At 49.2% G+C, this 27,793-nt stretch overlaps 1 protein-coding gene across 1 annotated transcript in view; it reads left to right on the forward strand.

Moving 5' to 3' along the window:
• The window catches only part of LOC146811764 (uncharacterized), a 50,624-nt gene extending 23,512 nt beyond the window's left edge, over positions 1-27,112 (forward strand). Inside the window, exons 2-4 of the mRNA XM_085615106.1 lie at positions 5,745-6,018; positions 7,349-7,612; positions 27,057-27,112. Of these exons, the coding sequence (XP_085471232.1) occupies positions 5,745-6,018; positions 7,349-7,612; positions 27,057-27,112 (594 nt within the window). The remainder of the gene's footprint in view (positions 1-5,744; positions 6,019-7,348; positions 7,613-27,056) is intronic.
• The last annotated feature ends 681 nt before the right edge of the window (positions 27,113-27,793 follow it).

A 27,793-nucleotide genomic window follows, 5' to 3' on the forward strand; every position in this document is an offset into this window, starting at 1 on the left:
TTTGGATTCCAAACTCCCGGAAAGCCCCTCACTTTATCCCCCCCCCCCCCCAAAATATTAAATCACACTATGAAGAGAAGATGCCTGCTGGTTGCATTATTACCTTACATGTGTGTTGTAAAGTCTAAACATGCCTGAGTTCTCTTTTGACTTCAACCATCCACACCCTGGGGCCTGAGTCTGGCACAGGACACACGGGTCACAGTGTATTAGGCAAGACAGACATGGAGCACCATACACACCCGTGATGGGCCCAACCAGCTGAGGGGTTGGCCGCACAACCGTGCTGACAGACACATTGAGTACAGCAACAGTCATGCGCAGAGGTCAGGGATCATGTGGAGTGTCCTGGGGGGCACCCAGGTATGTGTAGACAGGTGGCAGAACCATGTCCTGCAAGGTTGAGTCCGGTGGATGCAGAGAATGGGGGCCTGGCCAACGTTGGATGCATGGGGATGGCACATGTTACAATACCCACACAGTCATGGACATCATGCCCACTACACAGTCTCAGCCCCCACACACAGCTTGCATCTTGCTACTCGACACATTGACACATAGCCACAATCAGGGAATACCATGCCAGACATGCTGGATGCACCGTGGCAACACACCAGCATTGAGTGAGAAGAGGCACCTTGGAGGCATAGGGACACCTTTATTAGTCATGTTTTCGGGAGTGCAGAGGCAACTTGAAGTACACATGAACACATCTTGTGGAGTAACATGTGGGTCCAACACTGGCACCCCCCTTCTGCAGCACAAATGCGTGTTAGCCATGGAACTGGCACACAAGCATCGGCTAACAGCTAAACACCCACAGCTGCTCACGGAGAGCCTGCCATACACCATAGATCCGCTGATGTGGAAGTCTCACACCATGTCAAGCCAATGCTAACCGTATGTGTCCGAGGGCAGTGTCACACACATTGATGCCATCATCACAATCCACTATCCCATCACTGATGACTGTCAACCAGTCAGACCATCTATTCAGGTGTACACAGCTGCATGTCGTCTCCCATGCTGATGCTACATGGCTGCAGAGGAACCAAACATCGACAGGGGCAGTGTGCATACATCGTGAACAACTGCCACACCCAATACACCCCTGATGCATCCCTTACCCTATGGAGACTTCCAAACGTGTCCGTGCCTGTAACGCTGAGTCAGCCCACGATGACGTGTCCATGAGGAATAGCAGTGCCACAACAATGCAACCAGCAGACGGCATGCGCAAGTACCTGGGGAAGAGAGACACACAAGAAGTCAGCCACAAAAAGCACAGCCACTTGCATGTGCATGTACTCGACACATGTAAGGATGACAACATGCTAGGTCACAATTATGACTGGGGAAATACAACCATCACTGGCACCATCACTCCAGTGACACACCCACACACACCTCTGACTCACGTGCCATACATGCAGGTGGACACACACATCACAATACATGCCACACGGGTACAAATGCGTGCACACTCAGACACTGGTACTCACCACTAAGCAAAGAAGTCGCGTATGAGCCGAGTCCGGATGTCCTCCTGCGGCTTCACATCCTCCACATCACTAGCCCCATTGCCAAGCCCTTCGTCCTCCACGGGTGGATGGTCCTCGTCATCTTGATCCAGGATGAGTGGCACAGCTTTCTCAACTGCCATGTTGTGCAGCATACAGCAGACCATGAAGATTTTGCAGACCTTCGCAGGGGCATATGGGAGGGCGCCGCCGGTCTTGTGGAGGCACCGAAAGCGGCTCTTCAGCAGGCCAAACGTCCTCTCTATCACTCGCCTTGTCCGGCCATGGGCGGTGTTGTAGCGGAGCTGGGCCGGCGTGATGGGGTTGCGGAGAGGTGTGAGCAGCCATGGCATGTTGGGATAGCCAGCGTCCCCTACATGGGAAGCACATGGACATCGTTAGAACTGGTGAAGCGGTCGTGCTGGTAGGCTATGCAAAATACAGGACTGACAGACTGTACCCACCAACAACACATGCTCTTTCGTTGCGCAGCTGCATCATCATTTCAGGCATCCTGCTACACCTCATGATGTAGGCATCGTGTGCTGATCCTGGAAATCGAGCACAGACATGTGAAATCAACATGTTGGACTGACACACCACAAGGGCATTGATGGAGTGGTAGTGCTTCCGATTGCGGTACGCTACCTCCCGTGCGTGTGGTGGTACCAAAGCTACATGTGTCCCATCTATGGACCCAATGACATGGGGCATCCCTCCCAGGGCATAGAATCCACGCTTGACCGCAGTCAACTGTTCAGGGGTTGGGAACTTGATGAAGTCATCCAGGTGAATCAACATGGCCTCTAAGAAATCATGCAGCACACGGCAGAACATGCTCTGGGACATGCCACCAACATGAGCTATGGTATATTGAAAGGTACCCGTGGCAAGAAAATGTAGGGCTGCCATTACCTTCAGCTGGGGTGTCAGTGCCGTAGGATACCTGTGCTGCGGTTCCAGGTGTGGTGCCAGTCTCGCCGTCAACTCCATAATCAACCGTCGTGGCAAGCGGTAGCACCGGATCCGATCATTCTCCCGCATGTCAGCCAAGTCCGGCATTGCTTGGGGAAGAGGCGGCGCTCTGCAGTAATTTGGAAGTGACAAGGAAGAGTGAGTGCACCACAACAACAATTTATATGTACAGAGCACATGTTAATCTGTCAATACACATATGCTACATAGGGAGTCAGGTATGTGCTACATGCCCAGGACACGTATGGCTGCCAGGTGACACTCCTACCAAGACCCAGCTACACACGGAGATTGAGAACCTCCCCATGCCATGCCATGGGAATAGCTGTGTCCCAGTGCAAGTGAACAGCCAGACGCAACACAGGAGTGACATACGCCCACACATCAGCAGAAGTAGGATGCCGATTGCAGAGACTGGTAGCGGAACACTAGAGCCACAGGTCACATGACATTACACTAGGACAGCCCACACACCTTGCCATGAAGGTGCACATGTCATGACTCACCACACAATCATTGTGAGGATGCAGACATGTCCTTGTCACGCTACTCCGTGTCCCATGCATACATGTGCACCTCACATCCGATACCACATGTGGCATGGTGTGCGGAACAGTGTGCAATGTCAATCTACACACAGACACATGTTGGTTGCTGCAACAGCTGCAGCTTTTGAGGGTGCTCCAACATCAACCTGATGGGAAGCCCCCACACATACATGACATAGTCACATTGTGCACCGTGGGTAGTGACAAGGCAGGTGTGGTAACCCCTGTACCGGGCATCAGGGGACACTTCCGTGTGTTGGTGTCCGTGCCATGCCAGTGACGCTCACCCCAAGGGTGCAGTACGACATGCACACATGTCAAAGGAGTCAAGGTCATGCCTGGCACACATTGCACCGTCACACAGTACACCTGTACACATCTCATCATACATCTGGTGCCTTCTCCACTCAGGAGTAATGTTCCACATCACAGCCTGTCACACCTGTGCCCCACACATGTAGTAATGCACAGATGATGGCTTGATGTCCATCCATGGACAAGTATGTCCATCCATGGACAAGTATGTCCGCCCTATTCCTACCTGTGTGCCGCCTATCACCACTGTGATGTGTAAAAACCGCCGTACTGCTGCTAAGAGGGCCTGTGTACGTTCCCAAATCACTATGGGAGTGCTGCCGTATGTGTACCCATCGTGATGGCGAGCGTACAGGCATTTGTACGGTCCGTACCACTACGAGTACGCATACGCGAGCAGACCCATACTGATAGTGAGCGTAGATGCGTGTGTACGGCCCGTACCACTACGAGTACGCATACGCGAGGACACCCATAGTGATAGGGCCGTACGCACGCATGTACGCTCACTATCACTATGGGTCTCCTCGCGTATGCGTACTCGTAGTGGTACGGGCCGTACACACGCATGTACGCTCACTATCACTATGGGTGTCCTCGCGTATGCGTACTCGTAGTGGTACGGGCCGTACACACGCATGTACGCTCACTATCACTATGGGTCTCCTCGCGTATGCGTACTCGTAGTGGTACGGGCCGCACACTCGCATGTACGCTCACTATCACTACGAGTACGCATACGCGAGCAGACCCATACTGATAGTGAGCATAGATGCGTGTGTACGGCCCGTACCACTACGAGTACGCATACGCGAGGACACCCATAGTGATAGTGAACGTAGGCACGCGTGTACGGGCCGTTGCAATGCATTTGGGGTGCCCTAGGGCCCCGAAACGCACCGTACCTGTGTGTGACGCTCAAAATTACATAGGGGACAAGTATTAAGGCCTACATGCATGCTGGTTGTCATGGAGACCAAGTTCAAAATTCGAAATTGTTCTGGAAGGTGCACAGCAGAAGTCAGTTGGAATTCTTCTACTTTTTTCCAATGTGTTTGTGGGGCTGACATCATGCAGGAGAATGAAACCGATAGAGAACCCACAGACTGCTAGGTTTGAAGGGATTGGAGGAAACATAGGATGCAAATGTGAGTGACCAATCACTCTGTACTCCTGTGCATGAGATGGGCCAGCAAGGCAGATATAAGGCAGCCAGGTCCCATGAGGGTGCACTTGCCTGCACATCTCTGTATTCCACGACCCAGCTGCTGCTACTGATTCCCTGGAACCATGTCAAGGGCTGTGGAGAGGTCACAGCCATTCACCCTGGAGGAGAACATGGCTTTGGTGGATGTGATCCTCCCACGGTACCCCATGCTGTATGGGCGACCAGGTTATCAGGTGAGTGCAGTGTCCACTGCCACAGACTGTGTCCCTTTTTTGTGACTGTGACTTCTGCAATTGTGTCCAGGTGTGACACACATGCTATGTACTGTAGGGGGGGTCCCAAGGGGGGTAATGCCTGATGTCTCCCAGCAGTGCCTTGAGACAGGAGGGGTGGGGGCCTATCACTCCTAGCAGTGCCCTGAGACAGGAGGGGTGGGGGCCTATCACTCCCAGCAGTGCCCTGAGACAGGAGGGGTGTGTGCAGAGACCTCCCAGCAGTGCCCTGAGACAGGAGGGGTGGGGGCCTATCACTCCCAGCAGTGCCCTGAGACAGGAGGGGTGGGGGCCTATCACTCCCAGCAGTGCCCTGAGACAGGAGGGGTGTGTGCAGAGACCTCCCAGCAGTGCCCTGAGACAGGAGGGGTGGGGGCCTATCACTCCCAGCAGTGCCCTGAGACAGGAGGGGTGGGGGCCTATCACTCCCAGCAGTGCCCTGAGACAGGAGGGGTGTGTGCAGAGACCTCCCAGCAGTGCCCTGAGACAGGAGGGGTGGGAGCCTATCACTCCCAGCAGTGCCCTGAGACAGGAGGGGTGTGTGCAGAGACCTCCCAGCAGTGCCCTGAGACAGGAGGGGTGGGGGCCTATCACTCCCAGCAGTGCCCTGAGACAGGAGGGGTGGGGGCCTATCACTCCCAGCAGTGCCCTGAGACAGGAGGGGTGTGTGCAGAGACCTCCCAGCAGTGCCCTGAGACAGGAGGGGTGGGTGTGATGCACAGTGTGAGGCTGGATCTTTGATTGTGTTGTTGCCCTCATTCCACCTGTGTCCTTTCAATGGCACGTACTGCTTTTGCCCTTCCCCAGAGGGTCATGTCCCTATGACAAAGGTGCAATGCGTTGGATGCATACTAGGCCTTGTTGTGAACAGCGAATGTGTTCTAATCTGTGTCCCTGTGACATGTGCCAGGTGTATTGATGTAGTGTCACTTGTCCATCCTCACAGGTAGACGCCTCTGCCAAGGAGCAGATATGGCTGGACGCCGTCAGCGCCGTGAGGAGTGCGGAAGGTCGGAGGCGGCGCATGTCCCAGGTGAGGAAACGCTGGCAGGATATCTGGTGCTGGACGCGGAGGATCGCACAGGTCCTGCTGGGGGACACACCTGAGAGCCACAAGAACCGCGGCTGCCGCCGTCTCTCCCACATCCAGAAACGTGTGCTGGCAGTGGTCTTTCCTGACTTGGACAGGCGTCTACAGGACATGCAGCAGCCGGAAGGGGGTAGGTACATGTGTGTGTTTGTTGTGTTTCACCAGCATTTGTAAGTGCAATGTTCCATGGATACACTTCCAGGGTTTATGGTGCTGTGCTGATCCTATTCCCCACAGAATTGCTGTGCTCTCCTGCCTCCCTTCCCCTCCTTGCAATGTGTTCCCTGGTCTGTGTGTAGTCGCTCCATCACAAGGTCATGTAGCCTGACACCTTCTACAAGTGTACAATGCCTGCAGCATCATGTGTGGGGGTGGTGTGTAACAGGATTTGGGACCTTGCCTGTGCCCTGTCCAGTTCTGGACTTTTGGGTTCCATGTCAGTTGGCACTAATGCTGAGTCCAGACATGGGAGTTAGTCTCTCAAGTGTGAGGCCTTACAGTACGCATGTCCTATGTGGTGGCCTGTGACATGATGTGCATGAGTGTGCGGTACGCATAGTGCAGGGATGTTAGCGTGTGTTGCAGTCATTCCCATTCAGGAGCATGGAGTTGTGTGGCCACTACTGTCCCCAGGGGCATATTTTCCTAGGTATCATGTGTGTAATCCGAATATGTCGACAATCTCTGTGTCTACAGCATAGGTTGTGCTCTGTGCCATTGTCCCCTGGCACCATGTATATTGACGTGCAATGTATTACAAGTGTCCACTGTACAGCCTGACCTGATTTTCCAAGTACATACTCATGGTGGCCATTGCCTGTGTGTCTTGTAGCAATCATCTGATGATGCCCATTTGTACATGATTCTTTGGACAGGCGCACCTTGGGTATTTGGTGTGCAACCTTGATTTGTTGCATCCCATGTGTATTTCACCCAGACTAAGAGATATACGTGCTTCCTGTGTCTCCATAGATTTGTCTCATGTAGGCGGGGGGTGGTGCGGGCATGTCCGACATGTCAAGACCTGATTTCTCCTTGCTAGGACTGGCCAGTGTGTGATGTTTGCCTGGACATACACTCAAGGTGCAGTGTGCCAGTCAGGGTGGGCATGTTATCAGTATTACCTATGCTGCATGTGCCTCTTGTTCCTGCCTATGGTCCCTGCTCATCCCTATTTGCTGCCACGCTGTGTGGTGCTGATGCAGTGCTGGATTGTCCCCAGGGCCTTGCTCCTCAGTCAAAATTCCATATCATCTCATTTGCTAGTGTGTCATGCTCTCCATAGTTATTCCATGGCGGGTCGAAAAACTGTGTCTTGCATGCCCTACATATGTACCTTGTTTTGTAGATGTAACTCTTCCTTTGTATCAGGGTATGCACTGTAACCTACGTAGATTTGACTCATGTGACATATGTATACAGGTGTATGATTACTTTCTGTCTCTTCACCCTGCCCACAGCATCGTCGGGGGACACGGAGGGAGACATGGACACAGACGGCGCGGAGGGACGGAGCACCAGTGCCAGCGGTGACATCGGGGCTGGCACTTCGAGTGAGACTGAGGCGGTGGAGAGTGAACCCGGGGACCTGTCGACTGGCACAACAGAGTATGAAGCCGACGGGTCCGAGGAGGATCACTCCGAGTGGGCGGTGTCTGCACCACCATCTGACAGCAGCCCTACATCTGGCACCGCCCCCTCCATTGGCATCAGCCGCCTCCCACGTGCTCGTGTCCCTTCCCAGCGTGCCCGGTCCCCACATGTCTCCTTCCTGCCAGGCACCGCACCCCCTGCCCCTGTCTCCACTGCTGCCGCCAATGCTGAGTCTGTGGACATCCAGCGGCAGTTGCAGATTGGTCAGACTGCGATCCTTAATGTCCTCCATGGCCACAGCCAGGTCCTCAACAACATGGAGGCATACTTGGAGGGCATTCATTCATCGCAGGCTGACCAACGCAACTTGCTGAGGTCCATAGACTCCACACTGACTGCAGCAGTGGGTCTCCTGCAGCGCTACGTCCCACCCCCTACCCCTGCTCCTTCCACAATTCCCACTCCCATGCCTGCCCCACATACACCCAGACGTAAGCATGCACCCACCACAACAGACACAGGCACCACACCAGCAGGGAAGGTCCGCCGCACACCTCCTGACACGCACACACAGGGTGCAGTAGGCACACCCACTGGGTCGGGGGGCAAACGTGTGACACGCAGCCAGAGTGGGAGTCCGCATTCCACCCAATTTACTCCCTCCAAATCCCCTCCCCTCAGCTCTCCTGGCCACATCTCCCCCAAAGACTCCTTCATGGCCGCTCTGTCCCTGAGCCCCACAGTGACGCCACCACGCAAGCGGTCAAGGAAGTCCTCGGTCAGGGTGCTTGAGTCCCCCCCCCTGTCCACATCCTCCCCTAGTGGCGCTGCGACCCATCCCTCTGACCCCCCCCCTCCTTGGGGCCTGTGGTTCCTTCGGGTGCAGGGGAGTCCCTGGAGGACCTTGCCAAGGTGTGCAGTGAGATCCTAGAATCCACCTTTGGCCCTGCCCCACCCCCTGTGGTGGAGTCCTCCATCCCTGCACCCAATTCGCCTACCCTTTGCCCTCCTGTCCCTGCGGTGCCTGTTCCTTCCCCCCCACATGATGCCCTCACCCCTGTGGAAGACGACGACTTGTAACTGTGCAGGCAAGCTAGGGGACACGCATCCCACTGTGTCCCCCATCCAGCTCGGACTCCTGGACTGCCCTATGGCCTTTGTTATTATTGGACTTACGTCATACTAGTTTTTTGCTCATGCTGAATAAAGCTATTTATTTTTTGCCCTTGGAACACTCCTGCATTGCTGGCATTGCTGTTGGTGGGGCTGCTACATGGTTGTGGGTGTTGGTCATGTGTTGGGTGTGTGGGAAATGTAGTGGTGTGCTGCTCATGGGGGGACCCTGGGATCAGTGTGCCTCACACGGTGTTAGCTACCTTTCTCCATTCATTTAAGCAGTTGCTGCATGTTGCAATTGTCCCAAGGTGTTTTCCTTCCTCTGTGTACCCTGACTTCTTCCCTGCAGGGTGTTCCCAATATTTAGTGCAGAGCTGTGAGTACATTAGCTGGGTGTGTGACGGACTCCTTCAACTTTGCACATGCATGCTGAGCCATTCTCCAGCTGCATCATTCGTGGCATCCTTGGTAGTCATTGTACTTGTGTATGTGGACTATTGACATGACTTCATGTGTAAATGTTTTGTTTTTGGCCCTATGCATGCGTATACTTCCATCCTCGCACACATGTGGTACATGTACTGCAGGGTCTTTGTGCACCTGACTGACATTTGTGGGCATGGTATATGTGACTACTCCACCCTTTGCGTTCCATGGGCACTGCTGGGAGTGATAGGCACCCACCCCTCCTGTCTCAGGGCACTGCTGGGAGGACTCTGCACCCACCCCTCCTGTCTCAGGGCACTGCTGGGAGGACTCTGCACCCACCCCTCCTGTGTCTGGGCACTGCTGGGAGGTCTCTGCACACACCCCTCCTGTCTCAGGGCACTGCTGGGAGGACTCTGCACACACCCCTCCTGTCTCAGGGCACTGCTGGGAGTGATAGGCCCCCACCCCTCCTGTCTCAGGGCACTGCTGGGAGGACTCTGCACCCACCCCTCCTGTCTCAGGGCACTGCTGGTAGGACTCTGCACCCACCCCTCCTGTCTCAGGGCACTGCTGGGAGGACTCTGCACCCACCCCTCCTGTGTCTGGACACTGCTGGGAGGTCTCTGCACACACCCCTCCTGTCTCAGGGCACTGCTGGGAGGACTCTGCACCCACCCCTCCTGTCTCAGGGCACTGCTGGGAGGACTCTGCACCCACCCCTCCTGTCTCAGGGCACTGCTGGGAAGACTCTGCACCCACCCCTCCTGTGTCTGGGCACTGCTGGGAGGTCTCTGCACACACCCCTCCTGTCTCAGGGCACTGCTGGGAGGACTCTGCACACACCCCTCCTGTCTCAGGGCACTGCTGGGAGTGATAGGCCCCCACCCCTCCTGTCTCGGGGCACTGCTGGGAGGACTCTGCACCCACCCCTCCTGTGTCTGGGCACTGCTGGGAGGTCTCTGCACACACCCCTCCTGTCTCAGGGCACTGCTGGGAGGACTCTGCACACACCCCTCCTGTGTCTGGGCACTGCTGGGAGGTCTCTGCACACACCCCTCCTGTCTCAGGGCACTGCTGGGAGTGATAGGCCCCCACCCCTCCTGTCTCAGGGCACTGCTGGGAGTGATAGGCCCCCACCCCTCCTGTCTCAGGGCACTGCTGGGAGGACTCTGCACCCACCCCTCCTGTGTCTGGGCACTGCTGGGAGGTCTCTGCACACACCCCTCCTGTCTCAGGGCACTGCTGGGAGGACTCTGCACACACCCCTCCTGTGTCTGGGCACTGCTGGGAGGTCTCTGCACACACCCCTCCTGTCTCAGGGCACTGCTGGGAGTGATAGGCCCCCATCCCTCCTGTCTCAGGGCACTGCTGGGAGGACTCTGCACCCACCCCTCCTGTCTCAGGGCACTGCTGGGAGGACTCTGCACCCACCCCTCCTGTCTCGGGGCACTGCTGGGAGGACTCTGCACCCACCCCTCCTGTCTCAGGGCACTGCTGGGAGGACTCTGCACCCACCCCTCCTGTCTCAGGGCACTGCTGGGTGGACTCTGCACCCACCCCTCCTGTGTCTGGGCACTGCTGGGAGGTCTCTGCACACACCCCTCCTGTCTCAGGGCACTGCTGGGAGGACTCTGCACACACCCCTCCTGTGTCTGGGCACTGCTGGGAGGTCTCTGCACACACCCCTCCTGTCTCAGGGCACTGCTGGGAGTGATAGGCCCCCACCCCTCCTGTCTCGGGGCACTGCTGGGAGGACTCTGCACCCACCCCTCCTGTGTCTGGGCACTGCTGGGAGGTCTCTGCACACACCCCTCCTGTCTCAGGGCACTGCTGGGAGGACTCTGCACACACCCCTCCTGTGTCTGGGCACTGCTGGGAGGTCTCTGCACTCACCCCTCCTGTCTCAGGGCACTGCTGGGAGTGATAGGCCCCCACCCCTCCTGTCTCAGGGCACTGCTGGGAGTGATAGGCCCCCACCCCTCCTGTCTCAGGGCACTGCTGGGAGGACTCTGCACCCACCCCTCCTGTGTCTGGGCACTGCTGGGAGGTCTCTGCACACACCCCTCCTGTCTCAGGGCACTGCTGGGAGGACTCTGCACACACCCCTCCTGTGTCTGGGCACTGCTGGGAGGTCTCTGCACACACCCCTCCTGTCTCAGGGCACTGCTGGGAGTGATAGGCCCCCATCCCTCCTGTCTCAGGGCACTGCTGGGAGGACTCTGCACCCACCCCTCCTGTCTCAGGGCACTGCTGGGAGGACTCTGCACCCACCCCTCCTGTCTCGGGGCACTGCTGGGAGGACTCTGCACCCACCCCTCCTGTCTCAGGGCACTGCTGGGAGGACTCTGCACCCACCCCTCCTGTCTCAGGGCACTGCTGGGTGGACTCTGCACCCACCCCTCCTGTGTCTGGGCACTGCTGGGAGGTCTCTGCACACACCCCTCCTGTCTCAGGGCACTGCTGGGAGGACTCTGCACACACCCCTCCTGTGTCTGGGCACTGCTGGGAGGTCTCTGCACACACCCCTCCTGTCTCAGGGCACTGCTGGGAGTGATAGGCCCCCACCCCTCCTGTCTCAGGGCACTGCTGGGAGGACTCTGCACCCACCTATCCAATTTCACAATATGTACGCTCATGACATGCACGGATGTGGGTACGCTCCATGCATTCGAGGTGAGGGTAGGGGTCGTACTTACACTGTTGGGGTGGGGGTACGCTCCATACGTACGCGGCTGAGGGTAGGGGTCGTACTTACACTGTTGGGGTGGGGGTACGCTCCATGCATTCGAGGTGAGGGTACGGGTCGTACTTACACTGTTGGGGTGGGGGTATGCCCCATACGTACGCGGGTGTGGGTACGGGTCGTACTTACACTGTTGGGGTGGGGGTACGCCCCATACGTACGCGGGTGTGGGTACGGGTCGTACTTACACTGTTGGGGTGGGGGTATGCTCCATGCATTCGAGGTGAGGGTAGGGGTCGTACTTACACTGTTGGGGTGGGGGTACGCTCCATACGTACGCGGCTGAGGGTACGTGTCGTACTTACACTGTTGGGGTGGGGGTACGCTCCATGCATTCGAGGTGAGGGTAGGGGTCGTACTTACACTGTTGGGGTGGGGGTACGCCCCATACGTACGCGGGTGTGGGTACGGGTCGTACTTACACTGTTGGGGTGGGGGTACGCCCCATACGTATGCGGGTGTGGGTACGGGTCGTACTTACACTGTTGGGGTGGGGGTACGCCCCATACGTACGCGGGTGTGGGTACGGGTCGTACTTACACTGTTGGGGTGGGGGTACGCTCCATGCATTCGAGGTGAGGGTAGGGGTCGTACTTACACTGTTGGGGTGGGGGTACGCTCCATACGTACGCGGCTGAGGGTACGTGTCGTACTTACACTGTTGGGGTGGGGGTACGCTCCATGCATTCGAGGTGAGGGTATGGGTCGTACTTACACTGTTGGGGTGGGGGTACGCTCCATACGTACGCGGGTGTGGGTACGGGTCGTACTTACACTGTTGGGGTGGGGGTACGCTCCATACGTACGCGGGTGTGGGTACGGGTCGTACTTACACTGTTGGGGTGGGGGTACGCTCCATGCATACGGGGTGGGGGTACTGTCCGTACATGTCCGTCCCCACGCTATGTGATGCTTGTGCGGCCCGTCCCCAGGCCTTTGCCACGTGGGTACGAGCCGTCCCGCCATTGTTGGGGTGACGTGGGTGTGGGCGTGGTACGACTCGTACCCACGCTCTTCAGGCGTGGGTACGGGACGTACATGTCTGGTTGTGTTGCTGGTTCGCGTCGTGACGGACTTCCGTTGTGGCGGTCGCTGGCTTAGCTGGACACGCCCCCACCCCCTCGTAGTGACCAGGGCCTGGGAGTCAGGTATGTCCAGGGCATGTGTGCTGTGTGACTTTGGTGGGGGGTTTGTGGCCTGCCCGGGTCCTGCCACCCCCCCCCCACCCCCCTTTCCCCCCTCCCTTAGTTGTTCTGACCTTCTGCGGCGTCTGCGTCAGAACCTGTAGAGGAGGTCGACTGCTATGAGGGCCGGGATGACACGTAGGTTCGGGTCCATGTCTGTCCGTCGCGTACGGGTCCTCCTTGTTCGCGTCGTCCTGTGTGTCCGTCGCGTACTGGTCCTCCTTGTTCGCGTCGTCCTGTGTGTCCGTCGCGTACTGGTCCTCCTTGTTCGCGTCGTCCTGTGTGTCCGTCGCGTACTGGTCCTCCTTGTTCGCGTCGTCCTGTCTGTCCGTCGCGTACTGGTGGTCCTTGTTCGCGTCGTCCTGATTTCCCGGCAGTTTTTGGCAGCCGGAAAATATTCACCGTGCGGGATGACGTCGGTGCGAATCGTAATTCTTGGTTCGTGAATGGCAGGCTGCGAGCGTCCCGACGTCAGGTCGGCGCTTTCCCGGATCGCATTTGTAGGTTTCTTTTGTTCGGTCGGGGTTTTTTACGATTCGTACGGAAATGGTGTTCCCGTGCGAATCGTAATTCCATGTTTGTAGTTTTTTTACGACCGGGTACGCGTCGGACGGAGAATATGCTCCGTCCGACGGTTCGTACCCGGTTTTTACAGGATCGTAATGGCACCTTGATGTTTCATTTTATGATCCTTTTATTTTCATTTTGATCTCATTTTGATTACATTGAATTGGGGCAATGGAAGTGTATCAAAGATGTACATAGAGTTCTTAATTCTGGTTAAGCCCTCTTGGATCAAGGGTTCTGAAGGCCACTATGTGTCTTGATTCTTTTTGACGTAAAGTTCTTTCACGATTTCCTCCCCTTTCTAATAGGGGTATTTGTTCAATGGCCCAGAATTTAAGACATTCCCAACGACTATCATGTTCTTTCTCCATGTGTTTGGCTATCGCATTTGAGCGATCCTTATGTATAGTGGCTCGGATATGTTCAAGTATTCTGACCGAAACGCGTAGGGAATGGCAAATAATGAATAAATAAATTTCGCCTGAATTACTTCTGAAAGACAAGTGAGTGCGTCTTTACTTAGCTCTCTGGGCGATAATCGATTTATATATATATGCAGGAGTTTTGCACATTATGACTTTATCCATGTTTTATTGTTGAAACTATGTGGGGTTTCGATCCATGTGTGTCAGGGACCATAATACGAAGGCAAACAATGGAGGATTACCCACTCCAATCGTATTACACCACTATGCTCTGGTCAGGTATACTCTGTATCTATTATAGAGTCTTATTAACACAGTAACGCACAAATAGATTTTTGAGACACTCAATCTCGTGCGATATACATTAATGTAAGGGCATCTTGTATGCACATTTCTTTTTTCTGTTTTTCTTTTTTTATATGCACAAGTACACTTTTTCTATGCACAATAACACTTTATTCATCCAAGAGGGGAACAACCATTTTATAATCTGACGGTAATAGATTTACCCGGATTCTGACCTTCTTCCATAGTCAGCAGATTTACCAATAAGCTGCTACAAATTGTATGTAGCATTTGTTATTGATGTTTTACTTGGCATTTATGCCTTGAGTGTAAAAACTGCAATTTACTGCTTATATAAATATATCAATAGCAGTCACACCATTGGCGACTCAAACTAAGATGTTATTCTAGTTATGTTATACTTATTCTTTTTATTTATGTATAACGTTGGAACAATCGATGATTCAACTCTATTGGGACTGCTCACCACGGTGCAGTATTTTTTCAATGTCCATGAAATCTGTTCCCCACGTGATGTTAATTGAACTGGCACTCGCACTTTAAAAGCTTTGCATATTGTTTGTAGCGTTGTCATGTGAGCAAGGCTCTGAGGAGCCGAAATGATATGGCTGTTGCTTTCGGCAATAAATACTAATTTGCACTTTACCAAGGTCCGTGTACCCTGTTTTGTCGATGTCCGGAGGATTGCCGAGATATATATATATATATATATATATATGGGTTATAATACAAATTGGGTTGCAGGTTAATTGCCCGGCGCCAGCAATCTCAGACACTGGTCCCCACCAGTGCTATTCTTATATTCAACACAAACAAATCTGAGATAATCACAAATTCATATTTTAAGCATCAAAAATAAGTCTTCTTATTCATTCATCTTTTGATGTTTATTCTTATTTTCTTTGTAGTCAGATTTACATATAGGTATCATTACTGTTTGTGTTGAATTTGCAAACCACCGTGAACAAGTTTATTGCGAAACGCGTTGGTGAAGGCTACCACTTTGCCTGGATTAAAACTTTTTCAATAGCATTCCTGGGTGTCCTGGATTTCTTTTCGTTACTTTCGAAGAGCTGCGTCTTGAATGTTTGGGGCCACCGGAGCCCATCCAGGACCGCCGTGTTTGAAGCTCCGCACTTCCGGGATTTGTGGATATATATATATATATATATATATATATATATATATATATATACACACACAAACTTAGTCAAACCAAAGGAATGAGGCGGCACACCGACCACGTATTATGAGTGTTTATTCACTCAAAAACAACGTGTTTCAGCCGAGTGACTTGAGAAAGGCCTCTACAGCTGAAACGCGTTGTTTTTGAGCGATTAAACACTCATAATACTTGGTCGGTGTGCCGCCTCATTCCTTTGGTTTGACTAAGATTGCACATTTGTGGCTGGCAGCCGTCACGGCAAGCACCGGCACGTATTGGGAGGCGTGCGGCGTGCGGCGTGCGGCGGAAACTAGGTAAATAGGTTTTAGTAAAAACATCTTTAAAATTACATACATTTCTATATACACAAAATATAAAATTAAATACACAAACACATAATAATAATAATAATAATAATAATAATACTAATAATAATTATACCATTTCTACTCCAGTCTGTGCAACAGTAGGAAAAGCATTGGACTACGAAGGGGTAAAATTTACTATTCCCACTCCAGTGTTTGCAACACAAGGGAAAGTGTTGGACTGAGGAGGGGTAAAATGTACTATTCCCACTCCAGTCTTGATAAGATTAGGGAAAGTGTTGGACTCAGGAGGGGTAGAATTTACTATTACCACTCTAGCCAGTGCAACAGTAGATAAAGTGTTGGACTGCGGCGGAGTAAAATGTACTATTCCCACTCCAGTGTGTGCAACAGAAGAGAAAGCATTGGACTCAGGAGGAGTAAAATATACTATTCCCACACCAGTCGGTGCAACAATAGAGGAAGCGTTGTACTCAGGAGGTATAAAATGTTCTCCTGCCACTCCACTCTCTGCAACAGTGGAGAAAGCATTGGACTCCGGAGAGGTAAAATTGACTATTCCCACTCCAGTCTGTGCAACAGTATGAAAAGCGTTGGACTCAGGAGGGGGAAATGTATTATGCCCACTCCAGTTGGTGCAAAAATAGGGAACGCACTGGACACAAGTGGGGTAAAATTTACAATTTCCACTCCAGTATGTGCAACAGCAGGGAAAGCATTGGACTCATGAGAGGTAAAATTTACTATTCCCACTCCGGTCAGTGCAACAATAGAGAAAGCGTTGGACTCAGGACGGGTAAAATTTACTATTCCTACTCCAGTCTGTGCAGCTGTAGGAAAAAGTACTTCACTTCAAACATATACCATGTTTTAATACATTTATTAATTGAACGAAATACATAAAATAATTACTATAAATATTATATATATGTATATATATATATTATGTATATATATATATACATTTAAAAAACAATTAAACAATTTCCTTAGACATGTTTTAAGTAATTAATATGTAATAAATAAATGCTATCACTTGATTATGTAATTAAATTCCCACACTATACTATCACATACCTATCAGTCCACATTTAAAATATGAATTGAAATAAGAAATGATAACAGAATGAACATATTAAGTAATAAATAAAATAATAATAAATTAATAAATATTATTAATTAATTTTCAGTTAAATAACTTCCCACTCTATCCACCTAAAAACACAACACACTTAATATATAACATAACACATATATTTATTAAATAATTTACATAATTATAAATACATTACATAATTTAATAAAAATTCAATATTAATTGAAATGTCATATTTATCTAATCACGTTTTCACCCTATATCCCTACAAACCCAAAAACCCACACCCAAAATATAACTTAACAAATATAATATTTACTTAATTTACATAATTAATTATCAATTGAATAATTACAAATAAATTAATAATCATGATTAACAATTATTAATTAACTTCCCACCTTCATCGCTACAAAACCAAAAACCTGACCTAAAATATAACTTTAAAGAAATAACATTTACACAATGTACACAATTAATGTGATAATAATAAATAAGTAATAATACATTAATTATTAATTAATTGTTGATTATTACTTCATTAACTTCCCACCCTATACCCCTGCAAACCCAACATCCCACATCTAAAATATAACTTACAAAAATAATGATTACACAATTTAGATAATTATCAATTAATTAATTAATATTAATTAGAATTAATTATTAATTTATTATACTTAATTAACTTCCCACCCTGTACCCCTGCAAACCTAACAACTCGCTATGACTCTAAAATTACTAACAACAATTAAATTACAATTGTAAATAACTTACAATTATAAACGATATTTAAAACTAATAAACAACAACTATACTAACAATGTATAACATATACAATTAAAATATTATTTAAAACACAAAGAAAATTATAAACCCATATTTTCTACAACTATATTATTGAAAACAATATTAACAACAGCATTGATATTCTTGAAAACATAATTAGTTACCCTACAAAATCTATATTCTTGTCAGTATTTCTGCATCACGATATTTATGTGACATGATATTTAAAACTCGATATTTGTCTCACTCGATATTTATGATTCAATTTTATGTCCAAATACCAATGGATCACCACCCAGGCTGCAAGTTTCAACTCCTCTTTGAGCTATCTTTTGGGAGGTTGTCGAGCAATATGGTGACTTCTGGAAGTTGAGTCATGGAGGGTGGTAATGTAATCCCAGCTAGCAGTCTGGAGCCTGGTGAGGATACCTGCATCTCGAGTGCATTTGGTGACGGACTAGGGTTGCCACCTTTCAAAGAGAGAAATACCGGCCATTTGTTATTGTTTTAAGGGTCTGCAAAGGACGGGAGGCGGTACTAAACAGCTTTAAACAAAGATGTATGTATTCATTTGCAGCACTGGTTTTCTGCCATTTGTTTACTTCAGTTATAGTCATTGATCATTAACCCAGCTCTAGAACACATTTAAAAAGGTTTTCTATTTCTATTTGCTGTTTGAAGTATGTACAGATGAGTGCTAAACATATCTGCTTTAGATGGTATTGCTTACTGTTGTACTGCCGGAATATTAAAATATCGGAGGTGCCGGTAGAAAACCAGCCAAGTGGCAATCCTATGAGGAACTGACCTCTCTAGATTGAACCTACTGGCTCGTAGGATTATCCACCCGATACAATCTCCAAGCAAATCCTACACCGTGTCAGAGGTATCATGACTATGAGCAGCAAACAAAACTGTAAGTTGTGTTATTGGTGCTGTTCTAATGCCCGGTACTTACTGGAAATTTTCATTAGTCTGTGTCCATGTCTTTCTTGTGAGAAGTTGGCCTGATATATGCTGTCCACTAGTTATAGTGGGCACCCTGTATCTGTCCAAACAACCCCTTATTGGTTATAGGTTAAAGACAACCTTTATTGAAGGCTATCCTAGTGGTAGCTATGGAGAGCAGCCTTCAGGCTAAGTCTTGAAGGAATGTAAAGCAGCTTGTTTTACCAGTCTATAATCTCTTGAGTGCCTAAATGAAAGACGTCCACACCAGGTATATATATATATAAAATATATGTATTTATTACTAAACACACCCTCCTAGTCTCTTTATGAGACTAGAGGTCAAAACTCATAAGTTACACTTCAGTAATCACAGTAAAATAGCACAAATTCACGTGAGGCCCTAGGGGCGAGCCAAACCATATACTAAAATAGTGGTATAAGAACCACGAATTAACTAGACACAAGGCCTTGAGCCTGTAGAATCGCTGGGACACCAAGGAACCACCCAAGGTAGTGACACAGGGGACCCACGGGGGCCGTGTGCAGTGTGTGAACACAGCCGCGAGCTCCCGTTAGCTTCTATGGGGAAAGTCGCGGTTAGATTTTTAAAGATTAGGGACACTTAGAAATGAGTCAGGACCAAACCCTTTTGGACTTAGGAAGTTCTAGGGCTAACACCCACGGGAGCACTGGAGTACTCGTGTTACCTCACCCAGGGAAGCCGGGTGCATAGGTGTCTTTTGGTGTCGGGTCGCGTCATCGATTTCAATGGAGCTGGCGAAGAAGTGCTGCTGCCGTGAAGATGTCTAGTGTCCGAAGAGATCCAAGCCTCGATCGAAGATGAGAAGAACCTGAAAGAAGAGGGGACAGAGTCTGGGTCACTAGCCAGTGACCAGGAAGGCGATGGACAGATGCCCACCGATGTCGGGTGATTTCAGGTGAAGGAGGTGAAGCTTGACTCTTCAGCCACGAGGACCAGGAGGTGTCGAGGATGACCAGGAGCTGGATTCGAGCTGTCCCATAAAGGATGTCGAGTGGTGCAGTGTCGGTGCCCAGATTGGACACAACAAGCCTTGGCAACAGCAACCCACGTAGAAAGGAGAAAGATGCTTCAGTGCAGACCAGCAAGGTCTGAAGGCCTCACCACTTGGTAGGAAGTCGGTCACGTCTGGAGCAACGAGAGAAGCCCAAGGATATTCAAAGTTACCCCCTCAGGGCAGGGGCGTAACACAGGCCCCCGCAGGCCCCGCGGTGCGGGGGGGTCTCCATGCTCCAGGGGCCCCCGTCACTCTAAGCGGAGGGAGACGGCTGCGCCTGCAAGCAAGCCTCTTCAGCCTCCCCAAGTCCCCATAAATTAAACTGTGCGCGCACACCACGGTGCCGGCATCTAAGCCTCCGAGTCTTCCCTCTCATTCTGTCTCGCTCCTCAGTTAGTGAAAACCGAGACTTCAAGAAACGGGTATTACCCTCTCTTTCCTCCTTTCGTTTATTTGCTCCCCTGTGAAATGGATCCAAAAAAGAATAACATTTTTGCTGGAAACGTTGTCTTTTTCTGACACAAGTGCAGCCTCTGGGTGGAGAGAAATAAAACATTCCAAATGTGAAAAATAATAACTAATTAAAACAAGATAGAGTGGTTGCAAGGTGTCCAGATTGATTGATTTAAACACATTAGCACCACTTTACAGTGTTTGCCAGTAAAGTGATACTTTTGTTTACTTCTCTCTCTTTGAACAACATTGTTTTCCCTGTGTGGGAAAGTGCACCTTGCCTGGAGGTACTGAAATACCTGCTTGATGGGTGAATTGGAAAACAAAATGTGCACAGCGACTGTGTGTTTACGAATGTAGTCTTTTTAAACCATACTGCCTATGTTTTGAAAGAATATAAGCAATGGACATTAAAATGGGTCCCTTCCGGGCCATGTAGTCATGGCCTTACCTTTTCACGCAAAATCACTCACTAATTTCAGAATAATGAGTGTAAAAGGACAAAGGTAACCCTGTTGTTCCTGCTTACATATCACATGCTTTACTTAATCTTGCATTCTCTATGAGTGTTTGCTTTTTCTAGGATGTTGTTAATTTTTTTTAGGCAGCATATTGCTCTTGTCTTGTGCGTAATTAGAATTGAGTCACATCCAGGTATTTATAGCGGGTCAGTGCAGTGCAAGTTTCTCTAAGTGGGGCAGTATAGTGTTCAGTGGGGGAGAGGGTGTGGCGCTATGGTCAGAGCTGCTGAAGTGGAACTGGTGAACCAGGTTCCCCCTTAATGACCAGGCTCCCAGACCACTCTCCTGAGGGAGCACATTCCTGTGCTACACCTTAGAAGGTGCCGCAAGATCTTAAAAGCCCTGGTGTCTTAGCACCAGCAAGTGGACCCTAGCGGTGGCAAGTGTGGATTAACCTTGAAGGCCTGTCCACCACTATCCATAAAGTTCAACTCCAGTCTTGGGGACAGACCTATGAAGCAGCTAACCATAGAGTGGCAGTGACTCTGTCACTGAGGTCACAGGGCCCTTGAGCAGGGTGGCTCTAGGGCAGTACGACCGCACCGGGCGCTAACTTCAGGTGGGGGCGTCATGTTTGTAAGTATATATGGTTTTAAAAGCACTTGCTGCCTCCTTCCTGGCCTCCAACATTTTTGGGCAACAAAAGAAAATGTCTTGATAACTCCAGTGATTAATGTTCTTAGTAGAGAGAGATGGTGTTTTGTCTAGTGGAAGGTTTGACTCATGAAAAGGAATGGCAGAGGTGTAATGTGCATGCTGCTAAGAACACGTGCCATGCATATCACAAAGTGCACATAATATGAATAGGTCAGTGGGTTACTGTTTTTGTCAGAGAGACCCTATTGTTACTTGCAGTTAATAAGTTAAAATCCTAACATAGAACAGTGAGCTATTAACTGTCATGTAAGAGCTGCATGCAAACTCCAAGGTATAAATTAGAGCGTTATGTTTTTTTCCTCAGTCTTCGATTATCCTAATGTTGCAAAAAAGGGTTCATTTGGGTTGAAATCAATTCTGATTATTAAAGAGAACCCCTAACCATGGTATTATGTTGTTAATTCTGAGTTTGTGTTTCTGAAGACCAATCACTATTAAACTATGCTGCCTACTAGTATGGTTGTCATGTAACTCCTACACCTTATAACCCTTTGTCTTATGTAACATTTCCTAAACAGTGATTTACACACATATGAATGATTGTATCTGTGTAATATGTGTGATGTAAAGTGCTCTGATTCCCTACACTGGTATTAGTGGTGCTGTAAATTTTCTGATACTTTATTATTTTGAAAGTTTTACATATGCTAACAGTTTCTGCAAAGATTTTTCCTTATTGGTACTAGTGGAACATATAACTGCAGCAATGAGAAAGGTGACCAGTCAACCTTTGCAAAGGGCCTTCCACTTCACAGCAGCACAAGTCACATTTTTTAGTAACTTTTGATGTGTTTGAGCTATAAACAATTTATTTGTTAAAATCGTCAGATTATGCAGCAGATGATGTATTATGTGGCAAATATAGCAAAGCCATAGTTATGTGGAAAACATTTGCAAACTAGGATATTTTGCCATTCATGTTTGAACTCTCTCTCTAGGCATCTTGAAGCTGGAAAACTCCTGCATCCATCCCAAACTGCGTTTCGCCCCTCTCAAGGGACTGAAACAGCCTTACTGGCAGTCGCGGAAGACTCTAGAAGGATTCTTGATGCAAGTGGTTCTCTAGCCGTGATATTGTTAGATCTCAGCGCGGCATTTGATATGGTTAATAATTGTATCCTAATGCATTGACTCAAAGATCTGGGTGTGACAGGAACAGCCCTGATTTGGCTGTGCTCTTTCCTCGAGGGTAGATCCTTCCAGATCTTCGAGGGCAAGGCTATTTCAAGCCCTAGGCCCCTTTATTGTGGAGTGCCTCAGGGTTCGTCCCTGAGTCCCACTCTCTTTATGGTTTACATGGCTTCTCTCGCAGACATTGTTCTACCCTTTGGGGTGCATATAATTACATATGCCGGCGACACTCAATTAGTGGTAGCATTTAACTACAAAAGCAGTTCCCTACTTGTCTTGACCCATGCCTCGAGGAGGTGATGAGGTGGATGTGCCATTCCCATCTAAAACTGAACGGTGATAAGACCGAGCTTATCTTGCTCGGTAATCCCTCCACACTCGAGGTTTCCTCTATCTGGCCAGTAAGTATGGGCCCTGTGCCTATCCCCAAATCCGAAATAAAGAGTTTGGGTTTCTGGCTTGATTTTGAGCTTAGCTTTTAAACCCAAACAAGGAAAGTTGTTGCCTCCTACTTCGGTATTCTAAGACTGCTGCATAAAGTGTTGCCTTTGCTACCCCCTCAAGCAAGAAAGCTTGTGGTCCAGGCACTTGTCTTATCCCGCCTGGACTATGGCAACGCTCTTTATCTCGGTGCTCCCTGTGTGATCTTTAAGAAACTTCAAATCATGCAAAATTGTGCCGCAAGGATTCTTGAGGGTACTCCAAGCCACCAGTCAGCCAAAGCTGCACTTAGGTCTTTACATTGGCTTTCTATTCAGGAAAGAGTCCACTTTAAAGCCCTCTGCACCAACCATAAGAGGCTAGGGGGTATGGGACCGGCTATCATTTCTTCCTTTGTCCAGCCCTACCAAGCCAACAGGCGGTTACGTTCAAATGACCTCCACCTGGCGTCTGTTCCCAGATTCAAGAGGTCCAGAACTGGCGGCCGGCTCTTCTCTTACAACGCCGCTAAACTCTGGAACTCCTTGCCGCTTCAGCTACTTAAAGAGCCAGACCACAGCGTCTTCCACAGGAGGCTCAAAACCTGGCTTTTCCTTAATTGATTGCCACAGCTTAGTACGGTTTCTGCCCTAGCGCTGGGATGCCTTCGGGTAACCATGCGCTTTATAAATGCTATTTCATATCATTTCATTCATTTAGTTTCATTTCATTTCAACTGCTCTTGTGGAAAAAGGGAGGAGAAGTGCTGATGACAGAAACTCCATGGCTGGGAGATAAATGGCATGCGATTCCACTTTTAAGGATATTTGGAACATTCTGTGATTGGAAATGTATCCCACTTTGTGAATATATTTTAATGTCAATAACACATATTTAACCTTAAATAAACATGTGTATCTATTGGTTAAATAAATAATGTAATAAGCTGTAACCGGTTAGTGAAATGGGAAACGAATACTAAAAATTGGGATATTTTGCTCTTTCTGCCACACCTCTCACTCCGCCCACTGACCCAATCCATTGGTTATTCCCGCCCTCTGATTCTCCTCCCACAGTTCATCTACTTTTTTTTCCCCACTTCGACCACTGCCTGGCACTAACATGCATTAGAGACAACTGTGGGCTTTTACCACTGGGTCTCTTAGAGAATGACACCTCAGGTCCATACACGGGGGCTAAACACAGCACGTTTCTGGGTTCTCCGCACAACGTGTTTGCTATTTGACGCCAGACTTCTGCAGCATGTGTTGAGGAAATTAAACATCCCCTTGTGCTTGTATAAAACATAGCTGCCAAGTGGCATTGGCACCATGTCGTGTCCATTGGTAGCTTTTATCCAACAACACTTTGCATGCTGAAATGTTTTACCCCTTACTTGGATGGTCACAGCACAACTCCCAGAATGCAAGGCGCTGTTGGCTTAAAATCCAGGCCTGGCTGGCGGTGTCACACGTGACGATAGAGCCATTTGGAGGCAATGGTGAATCTGTAATTTAGCAGGCGTGCCTATACTCTTAGTATATTGTAAATACCACCAGTGTTAACACACTGAGGTCTGAGGCCTCTGTTTGTTATGAACTAAGGCCCAGTCTGGTGGTTCAGGTCAGTCCTTGTGAGGGAAGCTGCTGGACTTGTTTTTACCATGCAAGTATTTTCACCTTGATGCAAAAAGAAAGTTGGATTGTTTTACAAAACATGCTTGATTTTTGTATATTGCTGGACTGGTGATTGCTTTATTTTGCACTTTGAAAGTATTTGCACTTTTTCTTTTGCTTTACTAACTACAGTTTGTATAGAAGATAGTCATTAGGTACTTGCTGATATGGTTTGTTTTTATTCTACATGCAGTGTTATTTATGGTGTATTGCATGCACTTGTCTGTAATACGTGTACCTTAAATCTTGTATTTAGCATTGTTTACACTACAGAAATGATAAATTAAAACAGACAAACATCTACATCAATTTTCTGAAGCATCCAAACAGTTTTCTTCCTCAGCCTTGTTTGCCTGCCTGTTTTGCAGTGCTTACTAATAAAGACATTATGATTGAAATTGCTTCCTCAGTTCACGTTATTATCATGCACAACCCTTGACAGTCGCTAGTGTGTGGCATGCAGATAATTCACCAGTCTATTTCTCTTGACTTTCGCAGGATACGGAGTTATAGCTTGTGTACTTCTCATGTATATTGTCAGTCGAGTTTTTATGGAATTGCAGGTTTGGGTTGGTCTTTCAAAGTTTCAAGGTATTGGCAATTCTATTTCAGACCCTTCATAGTTGTTCTTTGTTCTTCAGCCATAGGCAGTTCCTGAGACAATAGGACCGCTCCTTGGCATTGTTCTGATTGCTGCCTCAGTTAAATAATCTGCTTTTGACAGTATTGTTACAAATGGCATAGCTTTTATGTTAAGAGTGTTTCCCACTTTCTCATTAGAACTTAGAGAAAGACAATATAGAGGCATTTCATTTAAATGTTGGAGGTTACAAATCAAAATATGCTAGATTTCTGGGTGGTAGGGCAAAGTGGTAGATGGAGGGCCGCGCCGCCGGGTGAGGGGGGCCCCCTCCATGTGCTTTGCAGGTGGGCCCCCTCAAGTTTTGTTACGCCACTGCCTCAGGGACTCACCAGTCAACGGACCAGGGATCGCAAAGGGACCTCAGAACGAAACACAAAATGGTGGCCCACGGGTCACTCGGAGTGACTAGGCTGACAATCTTTAGTGGATTCAGTGCTCGAGGAGGGAGCTACAAGTCCGCCCAAGCACGACTTCAAAAGACGTCGAGAAGTCAATGCACTTGCAAAAGTGCACAGTGACCAGGAGCTCCGGTTCCACGCTACTCACGAGGGCTGCGGGTCTCAGCTATGCTGGGGACTCGGGTCGGCCTGTGAGATGTCTGGAAATCCTCTTCCTGGGCTGCAAATACTTCGGAGTCCAGTGGGAGCATCGGAAATGCAGACTGGCAAATTGCTTCATTGGGGCCTGCCAAGCAGGGGAGTCACTCCTTGACCCCAAGGGAGATGTCTTCAGTCCTCTGGTCTTTAGCAGAGTGTCGAAGGTCCAGGATTCGGCTTCAGAGTTTCGTCCAGGGTAATCTAAAATTCTGGTTACAGAGGTTCCTTACTTATACCTAAGGAAGGGGTTGGACTAGCTCTGGGGACCCACCTATGGGAGGGTTTGGAAAGAGGGGTGGCTACACCCATTTCCTTGGTCCAGTTTCGTGCCAGAGCAGGGGCTCGAAGCCCCTGAACCGGTTTGAGCTGGACTATGCACAGGACACCAAATGTGCCCCCAGTGCAGGACTTCAAAGCACTCAGAGAGTGCTCCCACCCATCCCCAATACACCCAAGCCTGTCTGGGAGGTGGTTACAACTCCCTGTGACAGGAAATCTATTGTCCAGGCCTCCCCTGCCGGAGTTTCGGTCAGCAGCAGGAGGCCAGACCCGTGTCTGTGGCTGCAGCATCCATTTTGTGATGCCAGGGCTCTATTACATTACTATCGGGTAGCCCAGTACTGCCATGTCTCTCCCTCTAGAAGGATGGGATCATACTCCCACACCAGTTACTGGTGTGGGAGTATGATTCCAAGGTGTTTGACACCAAACACAACATGTTTCCGTGCAGCTAGTCCAAAGTTAGCATTTACCGTTGGGTTATAATGCACTTAAGAGTGTATGGTCAGGCTGCACTACAAACAGCATCAGAGAAGGGTCTCCAAACGCTGCAGAGGGGCTCTGATCATGCAGGGGCACCCTCTCACATAAGAACCAAGCACTCTGCCTTCAGGATTGATAAGGCCTGCCATAGGAGTGACTTATAGGTTTATATGTGTGTATATATGTAGTGATAAAGGTAACCTATATCACAGTAAGGGGTGCATGCACCACCTTACCCAGGCTGCAGTAGCAGACCTGTGGTGTCTTTTTGGGTGGCTTTCCAGGGGTGGCATAATACATGCTTCAGCCCCTGGTAGGCATCTGGGGTACCTATGCCCTGGGTACATAGTATACCATATACTAGGGACTTATAAGGGCACCTCAGATCCAATCTGTAATGTACCGAAAGTACATGGAATTAATTTATAAGAGAAAGCAGATAGGCTAGGGACCTGGATAGCAGGATCCCAGCCAAACTAAGTCAAAAACCATCAAAACACCAGGAAAAAAGTGGGGGCAACCATGCAGCCAGATTCCACCTTCCTACATTTCCCGTAACAGTCCTGTTTTGTTTTTCTGCAGGAGTGTACATAAATTCATCCCGAAGGACTGTGAAAGGAAGACGGATGTGGAGGTAATGGCTGTTTCTATGTTCTGTAATTTAGATGGAAAGTAGTGTTGCATGTGCGCAGCACTAGGAGAATCCATGAAGGATGGAAGGATCCCTATTGTTTCAAGGGTATGTAAGTCTCGTCTAGGGTGACCAACCGTTCGTAAATTTCACGGACCGTCCATAATTTGGATCTCACATCCGTTGTCCATGACGATCCTTTTTACAGACGCCTTTTGTCCATAAATTTGGGCATTGGGGAACCTCACTGTTCCCATGCCAAAAGCATCAGCTCCCTGATGGGGCCACCTCACACTCCTCTGAGCACAAGAGCAGCCCCACCTCACCCATTGTCATTCTGTCTGCGGCTGATGGTCACATACAGAATGCTAATGGGCCAGTCTGGGCTCTTACTGCATGTGGTGGGCCTCCTCCTGCCTCGGTCTAGGGCAGGACATTCAGACAGGTGGAAGAAATTAACAAAACCGCACATGCTGCTAGTTGACATTCCAATTCATGAAAAAGGTCGAGAAACAAGTTTGAAAAAAAGGGTTATGGGTCTTTCACTGTCTCATAATTTTAATACAGACGCATTTTCAATGTTATATTCAACAAAGCCATAGTTGCTGCTTTTTTTGTTTCATACAACTAGCAACCATTGACAAAACCAATAGCTCTGGCTTGTAGGTATAACACTACTTGTTGTGTT

This window comes from Triturus cristatus, chromosome 7 (genome assembly GCF_964204655.1).
Source record: "Triturus cristatus chromosome 7, aTriCri1.1, whole genome shotgun sequence".
NCBI lineage: Eukaryota > Metazoa > Chordata > Amphibia > Caudata > Salamandridae > Triturus > Triturus cristatus.